The sequence below is a fragment of the Dermacentor variabilis genome, unplaced genomic scaffold (assembly GCF_050947875.1).
Source record: "Dermacentor variabilis isolate Ectoservices unplaced genomic scaffold, ASM5094787v1 scaffold_12, whole genome shotgun sequence".
Lineage (NCBI taxonomy): Eukaryota > Metazoa > Arthropoda > Arachnida > Ixodida > Ixodidae > Dermacentor > Dermacentor variabilis.
The window spans coordinates 46,143,760-46,167,887 of record NW_027460280.1 but is presented as its reverse complement, the minus strand read 5'-3'; the positions used below and the strand labels follow the sequence as shown (position 1 = coordinate 46,167,887).

The following is a 24,128-nucleotide window of genomic DNA, read 5'->3' as shown; positions in this document are numbered from 1 at the left end:
CCCCTTAAATTCATTTTAAGAGGCTGCTGCTGCTGCATGCTCAGCAAAACTCTTTTGCAGATGCATTTTTGTAAACTGCTTTTATGGTTGCGATGACACCCTGGTCGAGTGGCTGACATTTTGCAGTCATGTTGGCAGGCAGAAACTTTAACTTGACTGCAGTCAACTTTGGCTTGATGTTGTGGGCTGTGCAATTGTAGAGAATGAGCACGACCTGTCGCTTCTTTGCCACCATGTTTTCATCGAACTTGCAAAGCCAGCTTGTGAACATGTCTTGTGTCATCTACGCCTTTTTGTTAGATTTGTATGTCACTGGCAGGCACTCTTGCTTTTTCAAGCAATGTGGCCTCACTGATTTTCCAATGACAAACAGGCGGTGCTTGTCGCTTCTATCCATGTTAGTGCAGAAGAACAAACACAGTTATGCGCTCTTTTGAGGCCTTGCAGCCAGAGCAGGCTTCGCCTCTCAGTGCAAGAGTGCGGTTGCGCAGAAGGTTATAAACTACGCCAGCTTCGACGGCATTGTGTACATCTCTATCCGTATACGTGGACAGCATGGTTTCCAAATTTAAGCGAAGCCAGACCGATGGACTCGTCGTTGACATCACTGCTTTCACCGCACACCACTTTGCAGCTGATGCCATGGTGATCCTTGAATCGCTGGATCCATCCATTAAGTAGGTTGAAGTCGTCGTGGCCTAAAAGAGCACCAAGGGACTTGGCTTTTTGTTGGAGCATGGGGCCACTCACTGGTATGCTGTGAGCCCTAACTTCACGGAACCATATGAAGAGCGCTGCGTCCACATCTTCATACTTCGACGCATGTATTCTCTTTTGGACATGGAAGACGAATCTTGCTGCAGTTGCTGCCGCAATTTGTCCTTGTTCTTGTATATGATTGACACGGTTGTGCCAGAAACGCCGTATTTGGCCGCCACCAACACCTTCTTCAGCCCACTTTCTATGTCCTTTATACAGTAGAACCCCACTGTTACGTTCCTCGCTGCTGCGTTTTCCCGGCTGCTCCGTCGTTTTCATCCGGTCCCGGCATAGCTTCCATAGGATCCAATGTATAAGGAACCCCGCTGTTACGTAGTAGCTGTGAAAACGTTCCCGCATGATGCGTCGCAACTCGAACCCGCCTGGGCTAAAGTAGGCAACGCACTCCAACCGCCATTTTGGCTTTTGACGAGTTTTGACCGAGCTTGGCCAAGCTTGGCAATGGAACTGGCTGCAAAAAGCTGTGCGCCAATTCGAGAGGCCGCCACTAGGTGGCCATTCATGAAAAATGCTCTCACTATCATCACTGTGATTACGGTCACCGCATGGTTGTTGGACGGGTCGACTCACGGAGGAAGGAAACTCGGGAGAGGCCCTGACGTCACTCTTTGTGAAGCTGAAGTGAAGCCGAAAGTTGGCGTTGCTCGTGGCGTTGCTCTGCCTATCGGGCCAGCTCTCCTCTCTTGTTTACATTTCTCTCACGCCACGCTGCGCGCAACCGGGCTGCTCGGACGCGCGCGCTCCACAGCAATACTAAACAATCGTTGGCATGATTACGCCAAAGAGGGCAAAATTTCCCGCGGATATTCCTTCGTCCGTTGCCATTGGCGTGGCGCAGTGACAACGCGGAGCACGAGCCGCATGATGCCGGGGAGTTGCCAAATCCTAGCTTTGGAGAAGCCGTCGCGGCTATGGACCTCCTCCACAGGTACGTCGCACCTCACAGCGACGCCGACAGCAATGCGGCCTTCCAGGCTATTGAGAAACGTGTGGTGATTTCTAGTGAGCGAAAGAAACGGCAAGTCACCATTCTAGACTTTTTTAAGTCCTAAGCGCACTCTGTGGAAATAAATTGTCCATAGTTGAAGCTGCACTTTTTCATTTTTGGAGCTTTCCTCACTGTTGCGTTTTCCCGGCTGTTACATTTTTTTTCCCCGGTCCGGTGAAAAACGTATGAACGGGGTTCCACTGTAACGCATTCCTTCGTCTCTAGCGATAAGGCATGCCTCTTTCACACCGCTTGAAGACGCCGCCGCTGCCGTGGTGACAAAAGCCCGACAACACACGTTCACAGAGGACCACTACGACACGACAAGATCACGACGTGCACACACCAAATGCAACAAAGAGACTGAAAAATAAAAAAGCAGTGCGCTGTTGCCACTATCGCTTCTACTCCGCACTCCGTGCAGCGCGCACCCTGATTGGACGCTGCTATAGTGACGAAAACATTCGCCCTCATTCCTGTAAAGTCTCCCGCCCTTCTCCTCCTTTTTTGTTTTGCTTTTCACTGCAGGTCTCCACGCGTGCGCACATGCTCCCCCTTCGCATTTGCGTGCCTGGCAACCGTGCAGCCATGTGTGCCGTGCTTAATGCCTCCGAGAAAAGACCGTGCTCCGTGTGCCGATTTCATGGTCGCGCGCTTAAACAAACCACGCTGTAACCTGCATTCTGCTTCGCGCACCTACGCAATAAATGGTCTGCCTTACACATCGAGTTCTATGAGAGATATATCGGTGGTCAAAAAAACCCATGCTATAACCGGACCTGCATTAAAAGCGGTTATGTTATAAGGGGTCTGCCATGTACTTGCATTGTGTGCATGTTAATACCTTTGTCACACAGTCACCAAAAAAAAAAAAAAAACCAGTCAATGCTCTAAGTTTTGATACTATTCACGGGCTTCTGCATGGACAAACTAAAAAAAAATAACTTTTTGTTTAGATGGCAGGCACTTATCCTGTATGCTTGCCACTATTTATTCACCCACGAAATGCACACTCGTGACATCTGAAAGCAGCATACTTATGTTCAGCTATGCTAGTATCTCTGCAGGCAAGCTCATTGGGCTTTCCATGGGTGGCACTCAGAAGCACTCCAAAAATATATAAAGTAGTATACTTTTTCAATTGGATGCACTAGCATGAACTGTGCTGGCAACACTGGTGCAAGCCCCTGCGAGAGAATACAGTTCTGAGTGTTCCTGTTTATCCTGGACTGTGTCAGCTGACCTCTGGGGAGTTGCACACTTTCACTAAAAACTGCATATTCTTAAAAGTACTGACGCAAAATATATTTTTTTTCTTTCTCTCATTCTTTAATGGGCAGCTCTCAGGCCAGTAGCTGTGGTTTAAAATCGCAGCTCCTCAAGAGCATAACAAATGATTATTTACATCACTTTAAAGGCTCGCCAGTACAACCTGGCTTTGGATGGCAAGAGGTTAACCAAGGAAACTGGAGATGGTGGCTATGTGGTACCACATAAACTACTGACACATGTGCCTAAACTATAACCATGCTGACAATAGCTGAGGCAATGGACCTTTTCAGAAAAAGGCAGCGCCGCGCTTGGCCTCTCTTGGGGAGAGGGTGCGCCGAGCAGCTCCCGTCAATGTGAATGCGAAGATGTCATGCAAATCCCCCCCCCCCCTTCACAATGTTTTCACTTATCTTTTCTGGTTGTCAGTTGCGAGCTGTTAGTGTGCATATTGTGGAACCTTCAGCAAGCATTTTACAATTACATTACTGCCTTAAGCATGCCACACAAAAAGAGGAAAGGTGGCAGGCAAATGTGCTATGTAGCCAGTACAATGTTCAATAGGCAACAACAACAATAACCGAAGCTTAAGCAAAGATATGTCATGGCAAGAGAATTATATAGCTTCACCACATAACGGTTGTGTAATGTGGTGCAGCATCCATGCTTAATTGTTATGAAAAGGGAGAATCGCGAACAGCTGATACTGCACGCAACCCCCCCCCCCCCCCCCCCCCCCCCCCGTCGCGTGTTCTGGCAACCCCAGTCCACGGACCGCACCTGAGATCCTGCTTCATCTGCGTGATCATAATCTCAGGTGCTCTCCTGAGGCTTCGGCTTGCTAGTATTATTTTTATTTTCACATGCTAAATGATCTCGCAACAATACATTTTTATATTGCGATCTAGATTATATCAGCCATTATGGAACATATGCAATCATATAAAAGCGATCTTGCACTTATTATATTTGTAGAAAGATCACATTTTATAGGCTGGATCGTTCATTTTAACACTCAGCATTGTTACTTGCCTAGTTTGTCAAGAAAGAACTGTGAATGTGTCCTCTTCTGCACCTCTCAGATGTACCCCTGAGCAATTAAAGTAAACTAATCTCGAAGGCCATGCTTGCTGTATTGCAGACAATAGAAGTGACATAGCCAGCATGTTTTGGACTTCGTTTACACATATATAATACTTGCTACAATTACTTGCCTGGGTTTGTCAAGAGAAAAACTGAAAATTTGCCTTTGTCTGTGCTCCTCATAGTTAATATCTGAAACATGCTTGTAATGTCACTTCCACCATCTGTAGTGTGGCAGAAAGTGACCTTCGAGATTCACATCCCATAATTGCTTGGGGTTGCAACCGTGAGGTGCAGGCAAACACAAATTGGCAGTTCTTTCTTGAAAAAAAAATAGAGAAAGAACTAGAGAACTAGGTACGCCCTAGAAAAGCATCAGTAAAGAATTAGGCTTGACTGGCTTTGAATGCAAAAAAATGCAGTATGTAGGATAATGGAGGGGATTTGGCAATGTGCAGCCAGCTTTTGGCAGCACACGGTGCACAAGCAAGCAGTTTGTGATACCTTTATACCACCACTTCTGGTCTCTATGATGTATCGACTCGCTTCATATCCAAAGCCATGTTGCACTTGGCACATGTCCTAGACTAGCTGCACTAATGAAGGGTGGTGTAATTATTTGTTGTGCTCTCATGGAATTGAGGCTTCAGACCATAATTATGGAGTTGACAGCTACATTAAGAAAGAACTGAAAGTACAAGAGAGATTTTTGTGTCTGTACTGTCTGTGCAGCCGGCGAACTTACGTGTAACTTGAGACAAAGCGTAAAAAAAGCATGACAACAGAAGGGAATGAAGAGACAGCGCTGTGTCTTCGTTCCCCTCTGTCGTTTTCATGCTTTTTTACGCTTTGTCTCAAGTTATGCAGTACCGACTAGCCCACCAGTATGTTCTCTTAAACTTCTGTTGCATAGGCTGACTGTCTTGTTTTTCTTTTGTATTGCTATTATTTTCTTGTTGCATGATAGTGTGATCTGCTCACTTTCAGTTCCCCAAAAGCCCCTGTGGAGCATGAAGTGACTTTTTCTTCAAAGCATACCATATTGGAGGTTGGTGAGGCAGGGCACTGGAAGCAGCAGGCTGGTGAAGTGGACCGCAGCCATGTGTCTGTGATCAGCGTGGGTGACCATGAGGTGGTGAAGGACTCGTCTCTGGTCGTGAGCCCTCGCGAGGGCCCAGCATCGCCTCGTCTGGTGCTGCGGCAGTCAACAGCAGGGCCTCGCGAAGGCTCTCCTGAGAAGCGAAACTCATTCCCTCGCATGCATGAAGGTGCACAGCCACGGCCACCACTTGTCAATGGAGGCTCACACGAGGCATTGTCTCCAGAGCGACCCAAGGTCCGGGTGAATGTCAAGTTGCAACAGGGCTCAGCATCACCACCCCGTGTGGAAAAGACGCCTCGGCGGCCTCCTACCTCAGCAACAGATGCGCCAGTTGAGCGCCGCCGCAAGGAGGTCTCAGACACAGAAAGTGTGTCAACCTTGGACAGTGTAGGCAGCCGCACAAGTGGCAGTGACAAGGAGAACCGCAAGGAGGACTGGGAGGCCACCAAGGAAAAGGTGGGCGCTACACAGTGTTAAAGGGCGACTCGCACATTTTTTAACCACATTTAACTATTTAACCGTTAACCATTTTAACCATTCAACCATGCTAACCGCACTCTTGGTTACCTTCGTCGCAATTTCTCTATGGCCCCCCGCTAACTTAAAGCTACTTCTGTACAAAACACTAATACGTCCTAAGCTTGAATATGCCTCTTCTATCTGGGACCCTGGCTTAGATTGCGTAACAAATGCAATAGAATCTATACAAAATCGTAGCGCACGTTTCATTATTGCTAACTATTCTCGGACATCAAGCGTAACATCTATAAAGACTACTTTAAACCTCCCTCTCCTCTCATTCTGTAGGAAGTTAGCGCACTTATCACTGCTACACAAAATTTGTTACTACAATCCGAAATTAAAAAGTGAACTTTTCTCTGAACCTGCATACATATCATCTCGTATTGACCATCACCATAAATTGAGCGTTCCACATTGTCACATGAACCTATCTTTTTAATCATTTATTCCTAAAACTACCAATAAATAAAATCATCTGCCAGCCTCAATTGTTAACATAACTGATACATCTGCTTTTAGAACTACCATTGAAGAATACTTTTTTTAATCTGCATTTTTAAAATTTCTTTTATTATTGTAACCTGTCTTCTGTAAATGTTCTGTATTTCGTTCCACTCCCTTCTGTAACGCCTTCGGGCCTTGAAGGTACAATAAATAAATACATAAAATACATAAATATTAGGATATTGTCATTTTCAAATGGCATTGACAGTCCTGTCACCGGTAGGGTGGTTCAATTTGCTTAGAAATTCATCAATAATATTAAATAACCAATAAACAAGATACCACAGCCAAAACATGTAGGTGCTTCATGTGTAGTCACGATGAGTTGATGACGTCAGGTCCTACAGTACCCTAATGTAAACAGGCAGAACGTGTGCTAAACACAGCAGAATGCGTGCTAAACACGCAGTACACGTGGCGCTAACGCCAAACAAGCGAAGCTGATGATGTCTCCTGATGACACGGAGCTTTTACAGATTTTCCGGAGTAGACTGCGGTGATTTCAGTGAGGGTGGCTGTGTAGTCTCTGACGTCACAAACACAGGGTGGTAAGTAAAAAGTCATGAGTTGGGAACGCAACCAATCTTTAAAATTCATTTGCAAGAGAACTAAATGACTTGCAGCCATATTGTTTGACACAGATAATCAGAGTGCAAAAGAGAATGTATATTCAAAATTTTATTAATATCAGTGGGCCTCGAAAAATAGGCAGAGTTGCCCTTTAAGGGTTTTTAAATTATCTTCATTTTCTAACCTAATTTGATAAAAGTTGGCATGCTTGTTTAGTTTTTTATTCTAAACATGAAATTATTTTTCTGTAATTTATTATTTCATTATAATCTTCAAAAAATGCCCTTTGTTTGTAGAACAATGGACAAATAACCACCACAAACATAAAAATGGCACATGGATCAAGACTAAAAAGCATAAGACATGTAATGATGGAAGCACTTCTTTGATAGGTCGTTATTTCTTGGTTTATAGCACACGGAACTCCAGTGTTTTTAACATCGCCAAGCAATGGTCACACAAAAGACAAATATTAATAACTTTATAAATTTGTTCTTTTAATCTGCTCCCATGTGTGCTCCTAACATCTAGCTTCATGCTGCAAAAAGAATTATTCTATCTCTGGTAGGTACTTATGTACCTATCAAGTGAAAGGTCTGCTGGGGGTGCGGAATTAGTATCTTTAATGTTCAGAAAAAGAATAAAACAAACAAATCACTTACCCTATATTTTGAAACTCAATATATTGTGGCTGAATGATCAGCATACGAGACAAATAACTTGGCAGTGAAATAAAATGATAGATGGGGATTCTGAAAATTCAATTTTACAAAACTATGTGTGTTTTTGTGTGTGTGATTTGTTGGCCTAAAGACCCCTGCACATTGACCTCTTGAGCCTAATTTCCACATGAATTAAGTACAGTCTACGCTTGTTAAAATGGACCTGCATACAACAGACTTCCGAAAATAATGAACCATAATTAACCCTTTGAGGGTCAATGACATAAATATATAGCACCGCGAACGAACTCCAAAATGGTCGATGCCGCATATTTACGGCGCCGTCTGTATATTTAAAAAGTGCACCAATTTCCTAACTTTTTCTTTTCTGTCATGTGCTGCCACTATGTGGGAATACAGGGCATTTCTTTCGCGCACCTCCCTTTCTCACTTTTCGTTGCATGGTTTGTTTTAGCGCTAGTTTGCTCCCGCGCGTCTATATACTACCGCTAGCGCATTGGCGTGCCCGCGGGCGGGAGGCAGCTTGGGTTTTGTTCCTCGAGCGGTTTCAGCTTCTTGCGCTTGCAAAACTGGTGGCTATCTGGTTACTAATTGCTCAAAGGGCAACCGCTTGTTTCTTGCTCGTTTAGTGCTCACAGGGGTGCGCATAGGAAGGATGCCGCCGTGCATGCATTTCTGTTGCTTTTCTTTTTCTTTTCTTCTTTTATATATATATATATATATGTATATATAATTTTTTTTTTTTTTTTTTCTTGAGGCTCGTGAAAACTAATTGCCTCTGGTTGGCGATAAAATGAATATTAGCGGAAGTTTGTCACACGTTTTGCTTTTTTGACGGGCACACAACCACACAGTTTTCTTGAGTGCGCGCACCTACACAGTTCGATTACGCTATGGATGTACATATTAGTGTAAGAGCAGGAACATTTGAGTCTTGCAAAATATTCTAGTATGTGCATTTTCAAAGCTTTGAAGTATAACAATGCATAAAATTTTCAATTCTTATAGGTTTATTTTTTTATTGTTGTTATTCATGAATGAAGAGTACATATATACCAATGCAAAATATTTTTTTCTCACTTTATGTTCACCTTAGAAAAATTACGGTAAATTTTTAAAAAAAAATAAATTCCTAAGGAGAATTGGAATCTGCAATAAAAAAAATCGACCCTGGGCAGTCGCATCTGGCGAAAAACGTCGACCCTCAAAGGGTTAAGTCTTAGTTTGGTCTACCTATTTTATTAACCCAACGAAGTTCGCTTTTAACGCACCATGCTACAACAGACTATCGACTACAGCGGAAGAAATGAGCAGCAATTTTTTTTCAACATTGGGCTTTGAATTTTGGTTTGTTTTTCCGATGCTTGTCATTATTTGATTGCTTTTGCTTGTTCGTTTTCGTTTTTATTTCTCTGCTAATATTGTTTGAATGTGCTTGCTATTTCTTGTTTTGTAAAATGATCGACTGTGCCACTCCTGCCAGGACCAACATGGTCTGCAGCATGTGAAATAAAAATAAAACATACTTTTCCTGTGTCAACATAGGCTGACAGCTGCCTTGCGAGGATCAGCCGATGATCGGGGCTCAATATTGCACGCGCAAGGGAGGAAGGCGGGGCAGAAAAGCGCCGTTTACTTTTGCGCGCGAGCCGGGGGGGGGGGGGGGAGGCGAGAGAAAGGGGGTTCTACTCCGGCAGCTGCTGCTTTTGGTGCAGCTGCGGTATCTTGAAAGCGATCTGTGATGTGGACAAAGTGCGCGCCCGCGCAGGCGCTCAATCTTAAAAGCCACCTGCAATGTAAACAAAGTGCATGCCGCCCAGGGCTTCATCTTCAAAGTGATCGGCGATGTGAACGAAGTGCGCCAGTGCCAGTAGCTTCGCATGCGCTATGCTTTGGACGTTCGCGTTGACGCAAGAGACAGCACGAAGGTCAATTTGCTCGATGCTTCGCCTTTATGGTGAAGCTGCAATTTTTTTTTTTCTTTTCTTTGGGCGTTCGGCACTCACTCTTTGCAACAAAGTTGTTAGAAATTGCAACAAATGTTTCAAAAGTGAGGCGCTTCGGATATTACGGACTTCGGATAAAGTGGACACTTTTTGTCGGATTATGAGGGTCCGTTGTAACAAGAGTCGGCTGTATGTGCTGGTTATACCACATCATATCCAACGTAGACATTCTAGTGCGTGGTAAGGCTGCCATGATGTGTAGTTTTTTGGAGAGGAGCCACTAAGTTTTAATTTTACCGAAACTGACAACACATATTCCTACATTAATTCTGGCTCTTTCGTTGAAGTGTATTCTTGTTACCTACTCATGAACAAAAATGGCTCCCACTCTACATGTTGCTGTTTTATGTTGGATGTTAACAGCAAACTCTTGTTATTTCTTCGTGAGGCTTTTGTCTGAACCAGCATCCTTGCTTAGTCCTTGTAAATGAAGAAAAAAACATTGTTGACCAGTACGTTGCTAGGCCTTTTTTTTAATCATTAGAATACTACTACATAAGCTGGTTCATCTTTGTTTTGCATGGCTTGGACAAAGCCAAGCAAAGCTTGGTGATTGAAATAAATTTACTTTATAAGGGGGCAATTAACATTATTACAAAAAGCATTCCATGCATATCCTATCAACTTGTCTGCACTTCTGTTTATTACTTGTTTGTATGCACCGGCTTCAAAGCAAGTTATGTGTACCTATTAGGAATTGAATATAATTAGCCTTTTTTTTTTTTTCAGGAACGTAGTGCTAATAATGTACCTGCCATTCGCAAGAAGGCCCTTATGACTCAGAACAATGCAGTACGGCCAAAGACACTCAAGCGGACACGCAAGTTCGTAATTGATGGAGTTGTCATGACAACCACTACCAGCAAAGTCATCTATGGGGATCTTGACGAAGATAAACAAGCCAAAGATTACCATTTTCTCAGGCAAGTTTGGGTATGGCACCTGAGCATCTGCCATGTAGTTGTGTCATGCTTCACTCTTTCCTGTATTTCAGTCTTTTATTATCTTCCTTCACTGCTCTTAAATCAGGAGCTGTGTCAGGGCATCATTGAATATGTACCACCATTTGAAGGTTTGAGTAGTTGTGTAGATCAGGTTCATTGTCTGATTTTCAAAGAATGATTAAAAAACTCGCAAGATGGTTGCACATCACGGACCAAGTTTTGACCATTTACAGGGGTAGGACTCCTATGTCAATTGCACCATTTTCATACAAATGCAAATTCCTGTTCCAGACACAGAAAATTGACAAATTGTGCCACGCTGCACCTGGACGGCTTCGGCATGTGGGCTTCAGTAGTGATCGCGAACAGTGAGCAGATTCGTCCTCCGAAAAAGAGTGCAGCCATTCACATTCCGCACACTGCGCGATGGTGCCTCCCACACAGTTTCTCGTAATTTACGCGCTTATAACACTGGACATTTCGGTGCTGGCGATAAGTGGTCGGCGCGCGTGCAGCCACTTACCACAAGCACTCGCTGTTGTAGAATGCACATTTTTTTGTCATTGCTAACACTAATTAAAGATTTACAGGTGCTATTACTGAAGTTTGCATGCACTAGGCAGTTTCAGTATCAGGGTAATCTGCTTCAAAATTTAGCCAAAGACGTTGCTTAGGACAGTTACAGTACAGGGCTCATGTTGGCTTATCTGTCTGTGTTCCGCTGTGGTTGCACTGCCATATTCCGTATTCCATTATTCCACCAAAATTAAGACTGGCCTTCTCCAAACTACTTCAAAATGAAATTTCATCTGCATTAAGTTGCTCCGAAATGAGATTTACTCTGCCCCAAAAGCTGCTCCAAAACGCAGTTTTACTTGCTCAAAAAATTGCTCCAAAATGACATTAGGCAGTCCCACACACGGATTTATGGAACTAAGCCTTATTGTGAAAGTAATGACAGAAGGAGAAGGGGTAGCAGGAGGAACGCAATGAAGAAAAAATTATACTTGGGTGAGAATTTCTGCAGATACTCTTTAAGAGGAAGCTTTAGCTCAGGAACTCCTATCTAAATACAGACCAATCTCCATATATCGAACAGATTCTATATCACCTGGAAAATCGCTTGCGTTTTTTATTTTTTATTTCGAACAGAGTCAGACGTAAAATGGATATATCGAACTCCGCCACCCCAGACCACATGTGCTCTGTTGACAGGCGGCAAGCTTTCTCGCAACACCCTCCAAGATAGTGGTGACACGATGGGCATTCCCGACTGCTGCGCACTATAGCTGCACATATTGATTGCGCCGAGGGTGCCGTTTGAACGTAGCGGCGCACGTAAGCGGTGGCTTGGCTAGTTCGACAATTTCAGCGACACATTGCATTTGCTGCACTGACTCCTCCTTGGTGCTGCGCTCTGCGCCTGCCGCGCCGTGTGAGGAATGGCGGTTTGCTTCCACAAAGACGCACGACAGCGCGCATTCACTGACCTGACTCATAAACCCCATGGCAGACGCCCCTTAATACTTTGTCATTGACGGTGTTTCAAAATGCTTCGGTTGATGGACATTGAGATAGCAGCAGAAGTAGCGGCCAAACGAAGATGCTGCCGAGGTTGATCCCGCAAGCGCTGATGTTGCCCCACTCACCTTCTACGCCGCTACTGCGGCGCAATAGAAGTCACCGGCCTATCGCTTGTGGATCGTTTAGACTATGTTGAGGACTCCGTGTTTAAGCACGTGGCTGTCAATAAGAAGCAGGCTACACTGCTGCAGCACTTTCAGCCAAAGAAATAAATACTTTGAGTGGAAGCTTCAAGGGAGTATTTACTGCACCACGATTGGTTCATTGATTGATTTGTACAAGTTGTTCACGCATTTTTTACGGGATTTTATATATTAAATAAAAAATCAAACCATTTCGCGATCACTGCGCTGTTCAGTATATCGAGGTTCGACTGTATGAGGAACGTAATTGTTTTCTTGGCAGCCACTGCACTTATTTGGATAAGGTTTGTCGCATTTAAAAGAAAATGTTAACATCTAGTAACTGTAAAAAGTAGATTTCCAATTATAGCATATGTATATATATATATACAGTAAAAGCTCGTTAATTCGAACCGCAAGGGGAAGCCGCTTCAGTTCGAACTAATGAAAGTGAAGGAGAACAACAGTACACTGTGATTTGGAACCAGTAGGGCATGTCAGAAATTTGGCGTGTCAGAAAGTGATGGCGTGTGTTGCGGGCACACGCCATTTTCAAGTCGCAGCTCTGGGTCTGACTGTGCCACACCACCGATGTGCACTGAAACGAACGTTAGCCGAGTCTTAACACCATCATAAAGAATCGCGACTGCCGGTACATCCTAAGCTGAAAACAGACGTGCACAACCGATGAAGACTGCCGAGACAAAGACGCTGAACATGTGAAGGTGGCGAAGGCCCCGATTCGTCGGTTCTTGATTGCAAGCGCAGCTGTGACGCACTTGATTCGCTGTGTTTTGATGCTTGCCGCACCATCTGCCGAACAACATTAGCAGCTATACAAGATTTGCAAAGCCTCCAAGATTCGCGACGGGCAAGAAGTCTCTGAGGTCACATAGAACGGAGAGGAGGCAGCCGCCGCTGCCTTCTGGCCGATGCCACGCCGTTTAGATTTTTCCCAATTTTGCCTTCTCTCGCCGTTCTCTCCGTTCCGGAGGCGTTGCAGCCTTGTGTGTAGGCAGTAAACGCATTTCTCTGGCCGTGTGCCAGGCGCCAAGCTGCCGGTACGGTGGCGTTTAGTTCGAATTATCCGTGGCGGAACCTTCTCGCGTCCGAATTAAAGGGCTTTTTTATACATAGACTTCTGTGGAGCTTGGCCGGACCTAATCGTACAGTTCAAATTATCCATAAATTCGAATTATTGAAGTTCGAATTAACGAGATTTCACTGTATATATATATTTTTAAATAATTAACAAGCTTAAGTGCCAAGTTCACAACTGTATAACTAAACAATAAAAGAAGATATCACAATTCTGTAAATTGACCTAATAATGCACCTAAAGCAGACAAAATTGATGTACTATGGCACTGCTCTGAAATACAATCAACATCCAATTTTTCGAATTTCCTAGGGCCCATGAAAACGTTCAAAAATCCAGCAGTCCAAAAGAATCAATGAATGTCTGTTATTGCCACCAAGGGCTCAAATATCCGCAAGCATGTGTGAAGTAACTCTGATGGCCTGCCAGTACACTTATTAAGCATATTGGTGCTCATACTGTGACGGGAGATGGCGAGTTCACATGTGTATAAGTAAACAATACATACTGTGTCTACTGACAGTGTCTCCTTGCCATTCTTTACCGCAATACATTGCATATGCATGATCGCACAATACACTGTACTGCGGTGAAGCTGACTTTTGGGGACTGGTATTACGCAATGCTTGACCCTTACTGTACTTTTCGCCTTTCGAAACCATCCGTGAGGATGACAAAGGCAAAGTCAGTCCCATTGTTGACAGCAACGAATTTGTTTAATGAAAAACACTGCACCAAACATCAGGAAGTTTGGCAGCGAACATGAAAGCAGCTAGGCCTAGCATTGCTGTGGTGGCTACAGCTGCCAGCGGATTAGTGTGCAGGAGTGCTGGTTTAGCGCTGTAAAATAATCAAAATGTCAGCGGTGGTGGCTTCAGTTAATGCTGTTTCAAACCTGCTGTCACAGCAAAAAGTCTAGAAAATCGGACAGGTAAGGGTTTCAGTGTCCAAAATTGCAGATCTACTTATATATCGGCTCAGTGGAGTTTGTGTCAGTGCTACGAAGGCATCCAAGTTACCGGACATGTCTGAAAATTGGGTTGTTGACTGTAGTATTATAAAATACCATTAGCATCATGGGACTGCCACAATAAATGTACTCACTTGTATAAGCACTTGATGGTGCTTTGTCAATAGTATCTTAAATTAGCAGTGTTTTTGGTTTTCTATGGTGCATATTAATAAGCTGAATGAGTGACAAATGAGCAATATTTGGTGCCAGTGCATTCAATATACTAAATTTTGATATTTGCTTATGTTGTCTTTGGTACTGATGGCTTCGTTTTGATATTTCAGGAAGCAGGAGCTAAGGGAGCTAAAAATGCTCCAGAAGATGGAAAACAAGCAGTTCCAAGACTTGGACATGAAGGAGGAGTTTGCCAGGGAACAGCAGCAAAAGAAGTTTGATCAGGAACTGACGGTACTGTGCTACATTTTCTATTATACATTAAGCTAGTTCATTCAAGGCATAAAATTCCACAGCTGTCCCAGTAGACAGCTTGATCATGTTGGCTACCAACTGGGTTTTATTCATGCAATAAAAAAAATACTAATCAAGAGCATGAAACCCAGTCTTTGCACTTCTCTGTTATGTACTATATGGTCTGTTAGGGTGGCTCAATAGCTGTGGCATTTTCCTGCTGAGCACGAGGTTGCTGATTCATTTCCCAGCCAAGGTGGCGGCAAATACAGAAATGCTCGTGCCAAAGTTTAGCCGCTCATTGATCTACGTTAAACCTCGATAACAAAGTAAACATAAACGTTTCTCGCAGATATCAGTGTATAACATATGTGTAAGTCGAGCCTGCTTATAATGAACCTGAGCGTCATGCGGCATCTGTTCGTTATATATCCTGAAGTTCATAGTAAGTGGACCACAGCTTTTAAAAAGTGGCTGGTCGAAGCAATGCTGGTCAGAGGTGCCGCCACATGATTTGGCACGCTGCTGAGAGCATTGTCGGGGCACGGTTTGTTCGAATGAACCATCGCAAAGTGCTTGCGCGTTCGAAATACCGGCCATATTCGCCCAATGGAATACACATAACTTTGACGAGACCATGGCATCAGTTCGAATAAACCAGAAGTTCGAATTAAGCATGTTCAAATTAACAAGATTCTACTGTGCAAAGGGCACACGCTGGTCGCTGGCATCCATATTAATGCACAGAAGTACTGTAACACGCGCTTTACTGTGCTCGCCACCAGCGCATGAGTCGCCTTTCATGGCGTGCGTCTTGTCCTGCAGCATCTGATGAAATAACGCAGTTTTGTCTGTGTTACACACGTCCTGCTCCGTGCAGCTTGCAATGATGGCTGTTTCTTACATGCGAAGTGGCAACGTCTTGGTCACTTACCGAAGCCGCCTCGCCGACAATCGATGTAGCCAGCCATTGCCCTGGCAGAAGTCGGGAAAATCTAGCAGGAACGCAAAGTTTTTCGCTTCGCCCAGCATCATTGGTCCACTTATTGGAATGTTGCGAGCCTGTGCATCAACAAACCACTTAAGGGGGGAGGCTACACTTGAAATACAACTTTTTTATTTGTGGACAGATCTGAACGAAATTTTCACACTTTGTGTATCTTAATATGCAGATTCTAAAAATATAATTAGTTTCGCCACAGGATAAGTAGTTTCTGATATACTCTAAATGCATTGTATAAGCTGAGTCCTTTGTTTGGAGGAAAATTAGCATCTAAACAGAAAACCCTAACACGGTAAATTTAGTATAAAGACTATCTAGAATGTTCAGGGAGTGCCATAAGGTATTATTCAATGTTCTAGGCTAATCTGAGTAAGAGTTAGAGCTCATCAAAGTTGTGAGAAAAAAATGCCATCTTGACATGTCAAGCATGTGACCCATTTCAAAAACTTTTTGAGAAGAGTGCTACTTTTAAAAGGTGCATATTGCTAACTGCATACATTTATCTTTCTGGCAAAAAAAAAATTAAGTTGATAGCTGAAATAGGACAGAAGCTATTTTACCTCCAAAATTGGAAGTCTGTCGGAATTGTTGTTTTGAGAAATCAAGGAAAAACATTCTGCAACATTTTTATTGAGAACATACCAATAAAATCTTAAGGAAATTCACCAGGGGCATAATCTGGATACATCCTATCTTTTTGCCGCTTTTTGGCGAGCTTCCTTGCGCTCAAAGAGGTTCTCGCTTTTTGCTGGAGTTAGCACTTCGAAGGTCCGGCGCTCCGGACGTTTTCCGGCGCTCGCTGCGCGCTCGCTACTTTCTTCAGTCGTGAAGGAAACGGTGCCTGCACGATCTGTGCCAACACGCGTGGCCTGGGCGGACGAAGTGTTGACGTTAGACGTGCCAGTTTGCAGCTCGGCACTCGATCCGGTAGAATGTCCAGGCAGACCAGCAGCCGGCAACTCCGCGAGTATCACAGGCCTAGCCGCCTTCCGTCGCGCATTCCACAGCCGCTTGACGCGTAGTAGCCTTGAGACGACAATCTTTTCCAGCCATCCGGGCAGCGAAATGAGCATCTTATCAAACGTCGCGAAGCAAGCAGCTGAACAAACGCTGACAGCGGCGCGATGAAACCAGAGATAAACAAACGTAGCGAGACGCGAGAGCGGTCGAGCGCGCGCGCCGACGAGCACCGGACCAATAGGAGCGAGGCGCGCGGGGGGTGTGCGCGCTTTGGCCAAGCGGCGCCACGGACGCATCCTCCAGAAATGACGCGATAGCGTCGGTTTCCCTTCGCCGACGCCATTTTGAACTGGTGCAAAATGCGTACAAAGAAAACAGCTTCAAAACAAGCGCAAGATGGCGGCCATCGGCCACCGCGTTCGCAAATGGTGACGGCGCGAAGTTTGAACATTTTTGACCAAATTTTGCTGATTTCGCGTTCACCCTGGCCCCTTTAAGCGCGATTTTTTATTATTTTCCGATTAAATTTAGCTTCTAGATTTCGCGGAGGGATTCTTGAATGTATAAACGTAGCGAAAATACACTTTTCCGAAAATCGACTTTTTTGTGATTTTTTGCCGTTTCAAGACCCGCGTCCCCCCTTAAGAAGCGCGTCCTCTGCGTCTGCATAGGTGGTCTTTCGCAGGCGCTTTCTGTTTGTCAAGTTGGCATCAGAGCTGGCAATCTTTTTCTTGTTCTTTAGAATCGTTGAGATGGTTGATTTTGATAGGTTGTACTTCACCAACTCGCAGTTTTTAGCACCTTGAGACAGTTCCATTAAAATTGCTTGCTTCGTTGCCATGTCCAGCACTTTTCGTTTCGTGACCACTGCAGGCATGGCATTCCCGTTCGCCATCCTGAATGGCGCCCGACTAGAATGAAGCGCGGAAGCGAGGAAGCATGGGAACTAGTGTGGAGAGGCCTGCTTCACGGTAACGGCCAGAGAACAAAATTTCTTAACTTTAGCCCGCGGCTGTAGCGCACACGCTGAGACAGCGAGGGAGTTGCAAGAAAGAGTGAGGAGAGGGGAGCGTAGTTGCGAGGATGGGTGGGAGGACGACCTTGGAAGCCACGCCACAGCGCTATTAGGCAGCGTGTGACGGCGGGGCAAGGGTAGCAGGGCACGAAACACATAGTTCGCCTGCGAAGGAGGCTTGGGAAAACGAAGCGTGTGGGCAAAGGGGTTGGAGATCGTCGTCATTTCGCATCGCATCGCCGTGTTTATTCGTCCATTTGCTGTAACCGATCAGCAGGGTTCGAAGACGCTCATTATATGTACGATTTTATGCCATTGAAATAATATATATTTTTATGGTCGCACGGGTCTCGTTCGTTTTAAGCAAAAGTTCATCTTAAGTGGGGCCGTTATATGTGGGCTCGACTGTATAACAAATACCGTATCTAATAGACATTTCCATGGCAGGTGCGACTTCGTTTTAACGACGTTCAACTGTATTCCAGTTGGTCAAAATGAATATGGAGCCCCCACTGTATGCCATTCTGGAATGTCGCTGCAGTTTTCACATGAAAAGTGAATGGAGTGTTACAGTTTATAGTGCCCACATACATCACGTACGTTTGAGATGGTGTAATCGCAACGAAGACTCCCTCCATGAATGTGCTTATACAGCGCTGAAATTGTAAACAGTGCAGTATGCATTGTTTATATTTATAGGGACCTGCAGTGCACAGCAGCAGATTCCGTTTGCAAAAAAAAATAATGTGGTAGGGTCACGCTGCACAATGCACAAAGGTGGAATACATGAAGGGACAAGCTGAGCGGCACCGGTATATGAATTTTGTGACAATGCAAAGTCAGCAAGCTCAATGTCATTAACTGTTAGAGTAGTATGTAGGTCAAAGAGGGGACCAATTCAGTTTTATGCACTGCACCCATACAGTGCACAGATATCACAGCATGTGCCGTGTGGCCACAGCTTGCGAGGTGTGCATTTAGAAAAAGGATTGTGGTCCATGCTGAAATGATTTTCGCTAAATATTTGTTTACAAACATAGTGCAAATTTAGGGGTGCGGCCCTTACACAAGAATATATTGTATACACGTTACACAAATGTAATTTGCAATTTTAACATAGACAAGGGATGGCAGTGATGTGTTGAATATTTTCATATGAGGTCTGCACACTCATATTTGAGGCAAAATGCATATATTGTTTATTATATGATTTAAGATATCATTCATGTATGGGCCACTCCAATCTTATCTGCTGCCGCTGCAATTGCATGATGTGGCACACTACACCATGTCCAACATCTTCATGCTGTATGTTTCACTTCTCATTGCACCGATTCTCCTGCACTTCATGTACAGTCAAACCTCGTTAAACCGTGCCCACTTAAACAGTAGTTTAGTTTTAAAAGTAGTAAAGTCAAATCCCGGACTCAGTGGCCATTGAACATAGTGTTTTGTATCCGCATAAACCGTACCAGCTTATTGCGTACATATCGGTTAACAAGTAGTGTTTCAGTCGTGGTTTCAACTTTTCGTCGCGCAAACATGGCGGTGCGTCGTCTCCATCGGGTGGCCCAACAGAACAACAACCCTCAGAGGTCGAAACAACGGCCTCCAAGCGCCCTGTGCGTTCGTGCGTGACGCCAAATCAGCATCAACGTCATTTCAGCGGCGTGCCAGAGCGTTGTGGCATCGTGCATGCGAGGACTCGCGTCATGCCGAAGCTCGGATAAAATACGACGCCGGATGCTCAGCATAGAAGAAAAAATAGACATTGTTTGTGCTATCGAATGTGACATGAAGAAGTTGGCGCTGGCACGCGACAGGGATCTGCTGTTGACTACGGTGTGTGGCATTTGAAATGCGAAGAAGTTGTTCGGCAGCACCGCTGCGACTGTGAAGGGATGTCGACTACCAGCTTCGACTTTTCGCCATCGTTGCCTCTGTTGTTGCCGAAGTGTCGGCTAGCGACAGTGATGAGGACGACACGGAAAGCGACAGCACAGGCGATACAGGCTCGACAGTAGCAGAAGCTGCGTGCTACGTCAGCCTCATTAATGCAATCGTCGTGACGAGAACAGCACCCCGCAATGAAAAAGGCGCCCCGCGACTTCTGCAGTGCTACCGCGCACATGCACGGAGAATACGTAACGCCAACAGGGAATCTGCCATGCGAGTGTTTGCCAAGAAGAGGGCGCTGGCTGAAAAGCTGGCTTGCAGCTTCAGTAGGTTTGAGGCCGCTGTCGTCGCTGCTGGGCCACCGCCACATCAAACAAAAATAACACTTTTGTCGCACGAAGTGAATAAATACTGCATTTTTCTTTCCCCTTTCATCGCACTCTCTCTGAGTTCCGTTTTTGACAGGTAAGTGGTCGATCTTGTGCTATTTCGGTTAAACAGTACTACCATTTAGTACATACTTTTTCCGAGCTCTGGCCAACTACAGTTTAACGAGGTTTCACTCTAAACGCTTGTGTAGTGAACTAGATGCTTCGCTTCACATTTCCTATGAAAACTCCCAGAGTTTTTCACCACTTTAATGGCATTCTTTCTCCTGCCAGTATAGGCCTGTACTTTGCGCACAGTGTGCCAAGGGCAGGCCTGTGACTAAGGACTATTTAGAGTGCATGCTTCTAGCAAACTGGGTTTTATCTGCCCCTTCTTTCAAGTTTCAGACCAGTAGCTAGGATTCAGTCGGGTTCAGTCAGGGGTTATATTGTCATGTGTGCATTGCTTTACTTTTTGTTGGTGACCATTTTTCACTGGATTATTGCTGTTATCAAGTTATTGCTCAGCACAAGGTAAACCTGCTGTATCCAAAGGTAAATTTCTTTTTAAGAGGTAGGCTGGCCCTCAGAGACCAACTTTTTTTGTTTATTGAGATATCTTAATGAAATTTTCAGGATAGACTCATAGCAAAAGCATTAGTAGAACCAAAAAAATTAATGCAGTTATGTTCCCTGGTTCTCAAGGTACAGCAATATGTCAGAATATGTCAGAATCTCATTCCAGGCCTGGAGAATTCTCAAAAGGTGCTGCAACTGTGAAATTCACTATGATGATTCCCAGATGGATACCTCAGGGCAAGACAGGGCCCTTTCTTTAAATTTCCTTGCTGAAAAATTTTAGCAGACCACCGAATTTAGTCTTGGTGATTAAGATATTATCACTCAAATCTTGATTAAATATCGCAAATCACAGACACAATATATATAAAAAGATGGGTTTGTCTTGCCCTCAGAAATTTATTCAGATACAAAATAAAAAAAACTACTGGAAATCTTCTGGAAATGACTGGAACAAGCAGCCTCACCAGCCAAAAAAGTCACGTTGAGAAAATGAGCTTTGAAAGTATTGAGCACATATATTGGTCTAAAATGACCCTGCAGCGTAACTGGAGATCTCCTTAGGCACCCTCTTCTTTTGCAGCCTTTCCACCTTCTCTTGTAATCGCTTCTTGGCCTTTTTCAAGCACAGAGAATCTTTGTCGGCTGCCCGTTGAATGGCTAGATGGCCAGGTGTTAGCCCCACTGATGAACATAGCTCTTTGGGGCCCTGTGACAGCCAGCATTATATCTTAAGACTGCCTCATGCAGTGCTGTCTCCACAGCAATCAACGACGCATGTTGCTCTTTGGGCATCAGGGACCACAGCACGGAGTGAAATGATTCTGATGCCTTCTGCTTCTTTGCTCCCAGGTAGCATTGCAGAAGAGAAGCCTGTGAAAGGCGCTCATAAACAGGTAGCAGTGCTTCTGCAACATAGCCTGGAAGATTGTACCGACGCTTCGGAGGTGGTACACCATCACTCTTGCTGGTGTTATGACGACACCACAAGTCTGCACCTTCAGGGTACAAGTCGTGGTGAGGATCCTCGTCCATTGATGTCACGTGGTGGTACGATGCCATCACTGCACATTGCATTGCAGCCACATCGTTGGAATTATTCCGTAGGGCCCATCCATAATAGTCAGTCAACTTGTCGATGAGGGCCTTTGTCAGCCTGATTTTCCCTCCTAAAGCCTTGTCACTTTTCTGCACAAGGTTGCGCAGTGCTGTCCCCATCCTCTTCTGGACGTGGGTCAGGCATTCCTCTTTCAAAATGGAGACCAGCCCATAAACATTTTCTTGCACAGGGGCAGAGAATGTGGCACTATCTCCGTCAGACACGAGCATTGTGTAACAGAAGTTGTGCTTTGGCACTGAACATGAGAAAAGGATGACAGCTGCCTCAACCTCCATCCTCCCAGACTTAGAGTCAGTGTTTTTCTGGCACACATGATCCTCCTGCCCGCTTGCGTAGTCTGGGTCTACAGGCTTTGGTCCTACTTGGCAACCAAGGCACTGGTTCGATAAAACAGTGGCGTCCAAGATGAGGCCCGTATGATATTCAATTATTGCACCAATATGGGACATGTGGCCATGCTTGTGCCATGTTCCATCAACGTTTACTGTGATATCACTGCTGAAATATAGATCCATTTCCTTGTAGGTGGTTTCCACAGCAGAAGCAGATTCTGTATAGAACTTGTCTATGCACTGTGTCTGCGGTTCCTTGAATTTCTTCTGAAGTGCTTCTGAAAAGTTTTATGATGCAGGCCAGGCCACGATGGGACACGCTCATTGCTGCCCAAAAGTCATTGAGGGCTGTTTGTCCCTTCCCTATCTGTTTTGTTGCCACAATGGCTCTTATATTCACGTCAAAGGCCATTGAGTCATACTGACGAGCAGAACTCCACGAGCTTGCAACTACTACACAATGTAAACATAGCAGCTCAAGCTTTGTTGCAAGTCCAAGTTCGGTGCCTCCTTGAACCTTCATCCCAGTCGCGAAGCACCGCTGGCACGGGGTCCCAGATAGCAGGTCGCCTGGGCCTTCCATTTGCACAAGGAGAAATATTTTGCCTTCACTTGTAGCAGTGGCAGCTTCAGGATCGCTCTCCATTGCTTGAAATTTTCACTCTGTCGCTGACATAGCACCAAGTCCTCATTGCACAGCAGCACATTTTTTTATCCACTGCCTCTTTCTCCTCGCACGCCAGGAAACGTGTTTTCAAGTGCACAGCGGATGACACGATAGCACTGTCTGAGGCAGATGAAAGAGAGGATGTGGAAGCTGCTGTCGATGAGCAGGAGACACCATGCGCACTCGTCATGACAAATTCTTGCGCCGGTGAAGCAGGAGTCATGTTGCTAGAAGCGTCGATGCAACCATGCTCTTGCCTAGATGAAGCAGAAGCTGCTCCACAGGAACCATCAGTGCGATCATCGTCGGTGCGCCAGTGAGCGGCGAGCTTCGCCATGCGGGCGAGCTTCATAGAACGCTTGCTTGCACCGAATGCGTGTAGCGTCTTGAGTTTCTTTGGGCGCATCGTGGCCGACCGCACAACAGGTCTCGTAAAGACGGTTGAAAATCGTCTCGTAAAGACGGTAGAAACTTAAAGAATATGCGAACGGCTGCAAAGATAAACGATAGCAAGCGTAACACACAAAAGGCGCCGGCGATGGAGGAGCCGAAGCAGATGACGGCCGGTCACATGCAGGAGACCACTAGTACGTCATTGCACGCAGCACCCAATGGGAGTCGTGGGCTCCCCCGCGTCCTGGAGGAGCACGCGCTTCGCCCAATCTCAGCTTCGCGTCTCAGCCGTGGGAAACTTGGAAGCTCTCACGAGCAATTTACACCTCTCACGCGCTGCCGCCGCTGCAGGTGGCGGGGAAAAAAAAGCACAAGAATGATCAAGAATGCACGAGCGGCGAGCGAGTGCATTCGCTCGCCGCTTGAGGGCTGCCGCAGCTCGTTGTAAACTTTATTTTAAATAGTTCTGCCATGAATTAGACGTTGATATTTACAGAAGTGGTAGTTTATAAGACATACTGCCCTAATATGTAGTTTTCCAAAAATCGACCTTTTCGCTATTTTTTGGTTTGCAAAGGCTGCGCCAAGGGTCGCGAGGGGGGGGGGGTAGGTCACCAAAAAAAAAAGAATCTTAAAATTGTTGCTAACATTCTGGCTTCCCCACGAGAGCATTGTTCACAGTCAGTAATGAAAGAGCCTCAACTTATCAGATTGCATCTGTGTTGCCATTGAAAGGTTGCTCGTCTTTCTAGGCACGAGTTCACTAAATAAAGAGCTAGATTCCTGCCTCACGCTTTCGGAAGTGTTTATAGATGATGTCCAAATCTCGCCTCCAGCGACGTCTCCCTCGGATTAGCAAAAGCTGGTCTCTGAACCCATACTTCTGTGTACTACAAGCGCAGGAAGCAATCGTGCTAGCCGGAAACACAACATGGTTGTCATATTTCGAACGCCATTTATTCTTCACCATCCATCACACCATTTTTCACCGCCATCACCATCACAACATGGCATTTACACCATTATTATAAGCCTTCTGTCTAAATTTTGTTATTCTTAGACAATATTTAGAGAAGTCACTATGATTGGTTGGAAAAGCTATTGGTAGGAAATTTTAAA

At 45.0% G+C, this 24,128-nt stretch overlaps 1 protein-coding gene and 1 pseudogene across 2 annotated transcripts in view; one reads left to right on the top strand and one right to left on the bottom strand.

Moving 5' to 3' along the window:
- The window catches only part of Slik (Sterile20-like kinase), a 121,363-nt gene that overhangs the window by 28,417 nt on the left and 68,818 nt on the right, over positions 1–24,128 (top strand). The window contains exons 12-14 of one of the 2 annotated variants that reach the window (XM_075677379.1): positions 5,108–5,678; positions 10,237–10,430; positions 14,553–14,676. In XM_075677379.1, the coding sequence (XP_075533494.1) occupies positions 5,108–5,678; positions 10,237–10,430; positions 14,553–14,676 (889 nt within the window). Of the gene's footprint in view, positions 1–5,107; positions 5,679–10,236; positions 10,435–14,552; positions 14,677–24,128 lie in introns of both variants that reach the window. The other variant, XM_075677380.1, reaches the window with a different exon arrangement.
- Positions 21,024–22,953, bottom strand: LOC142566201 (uncharacterized; annotated as a pseudogene).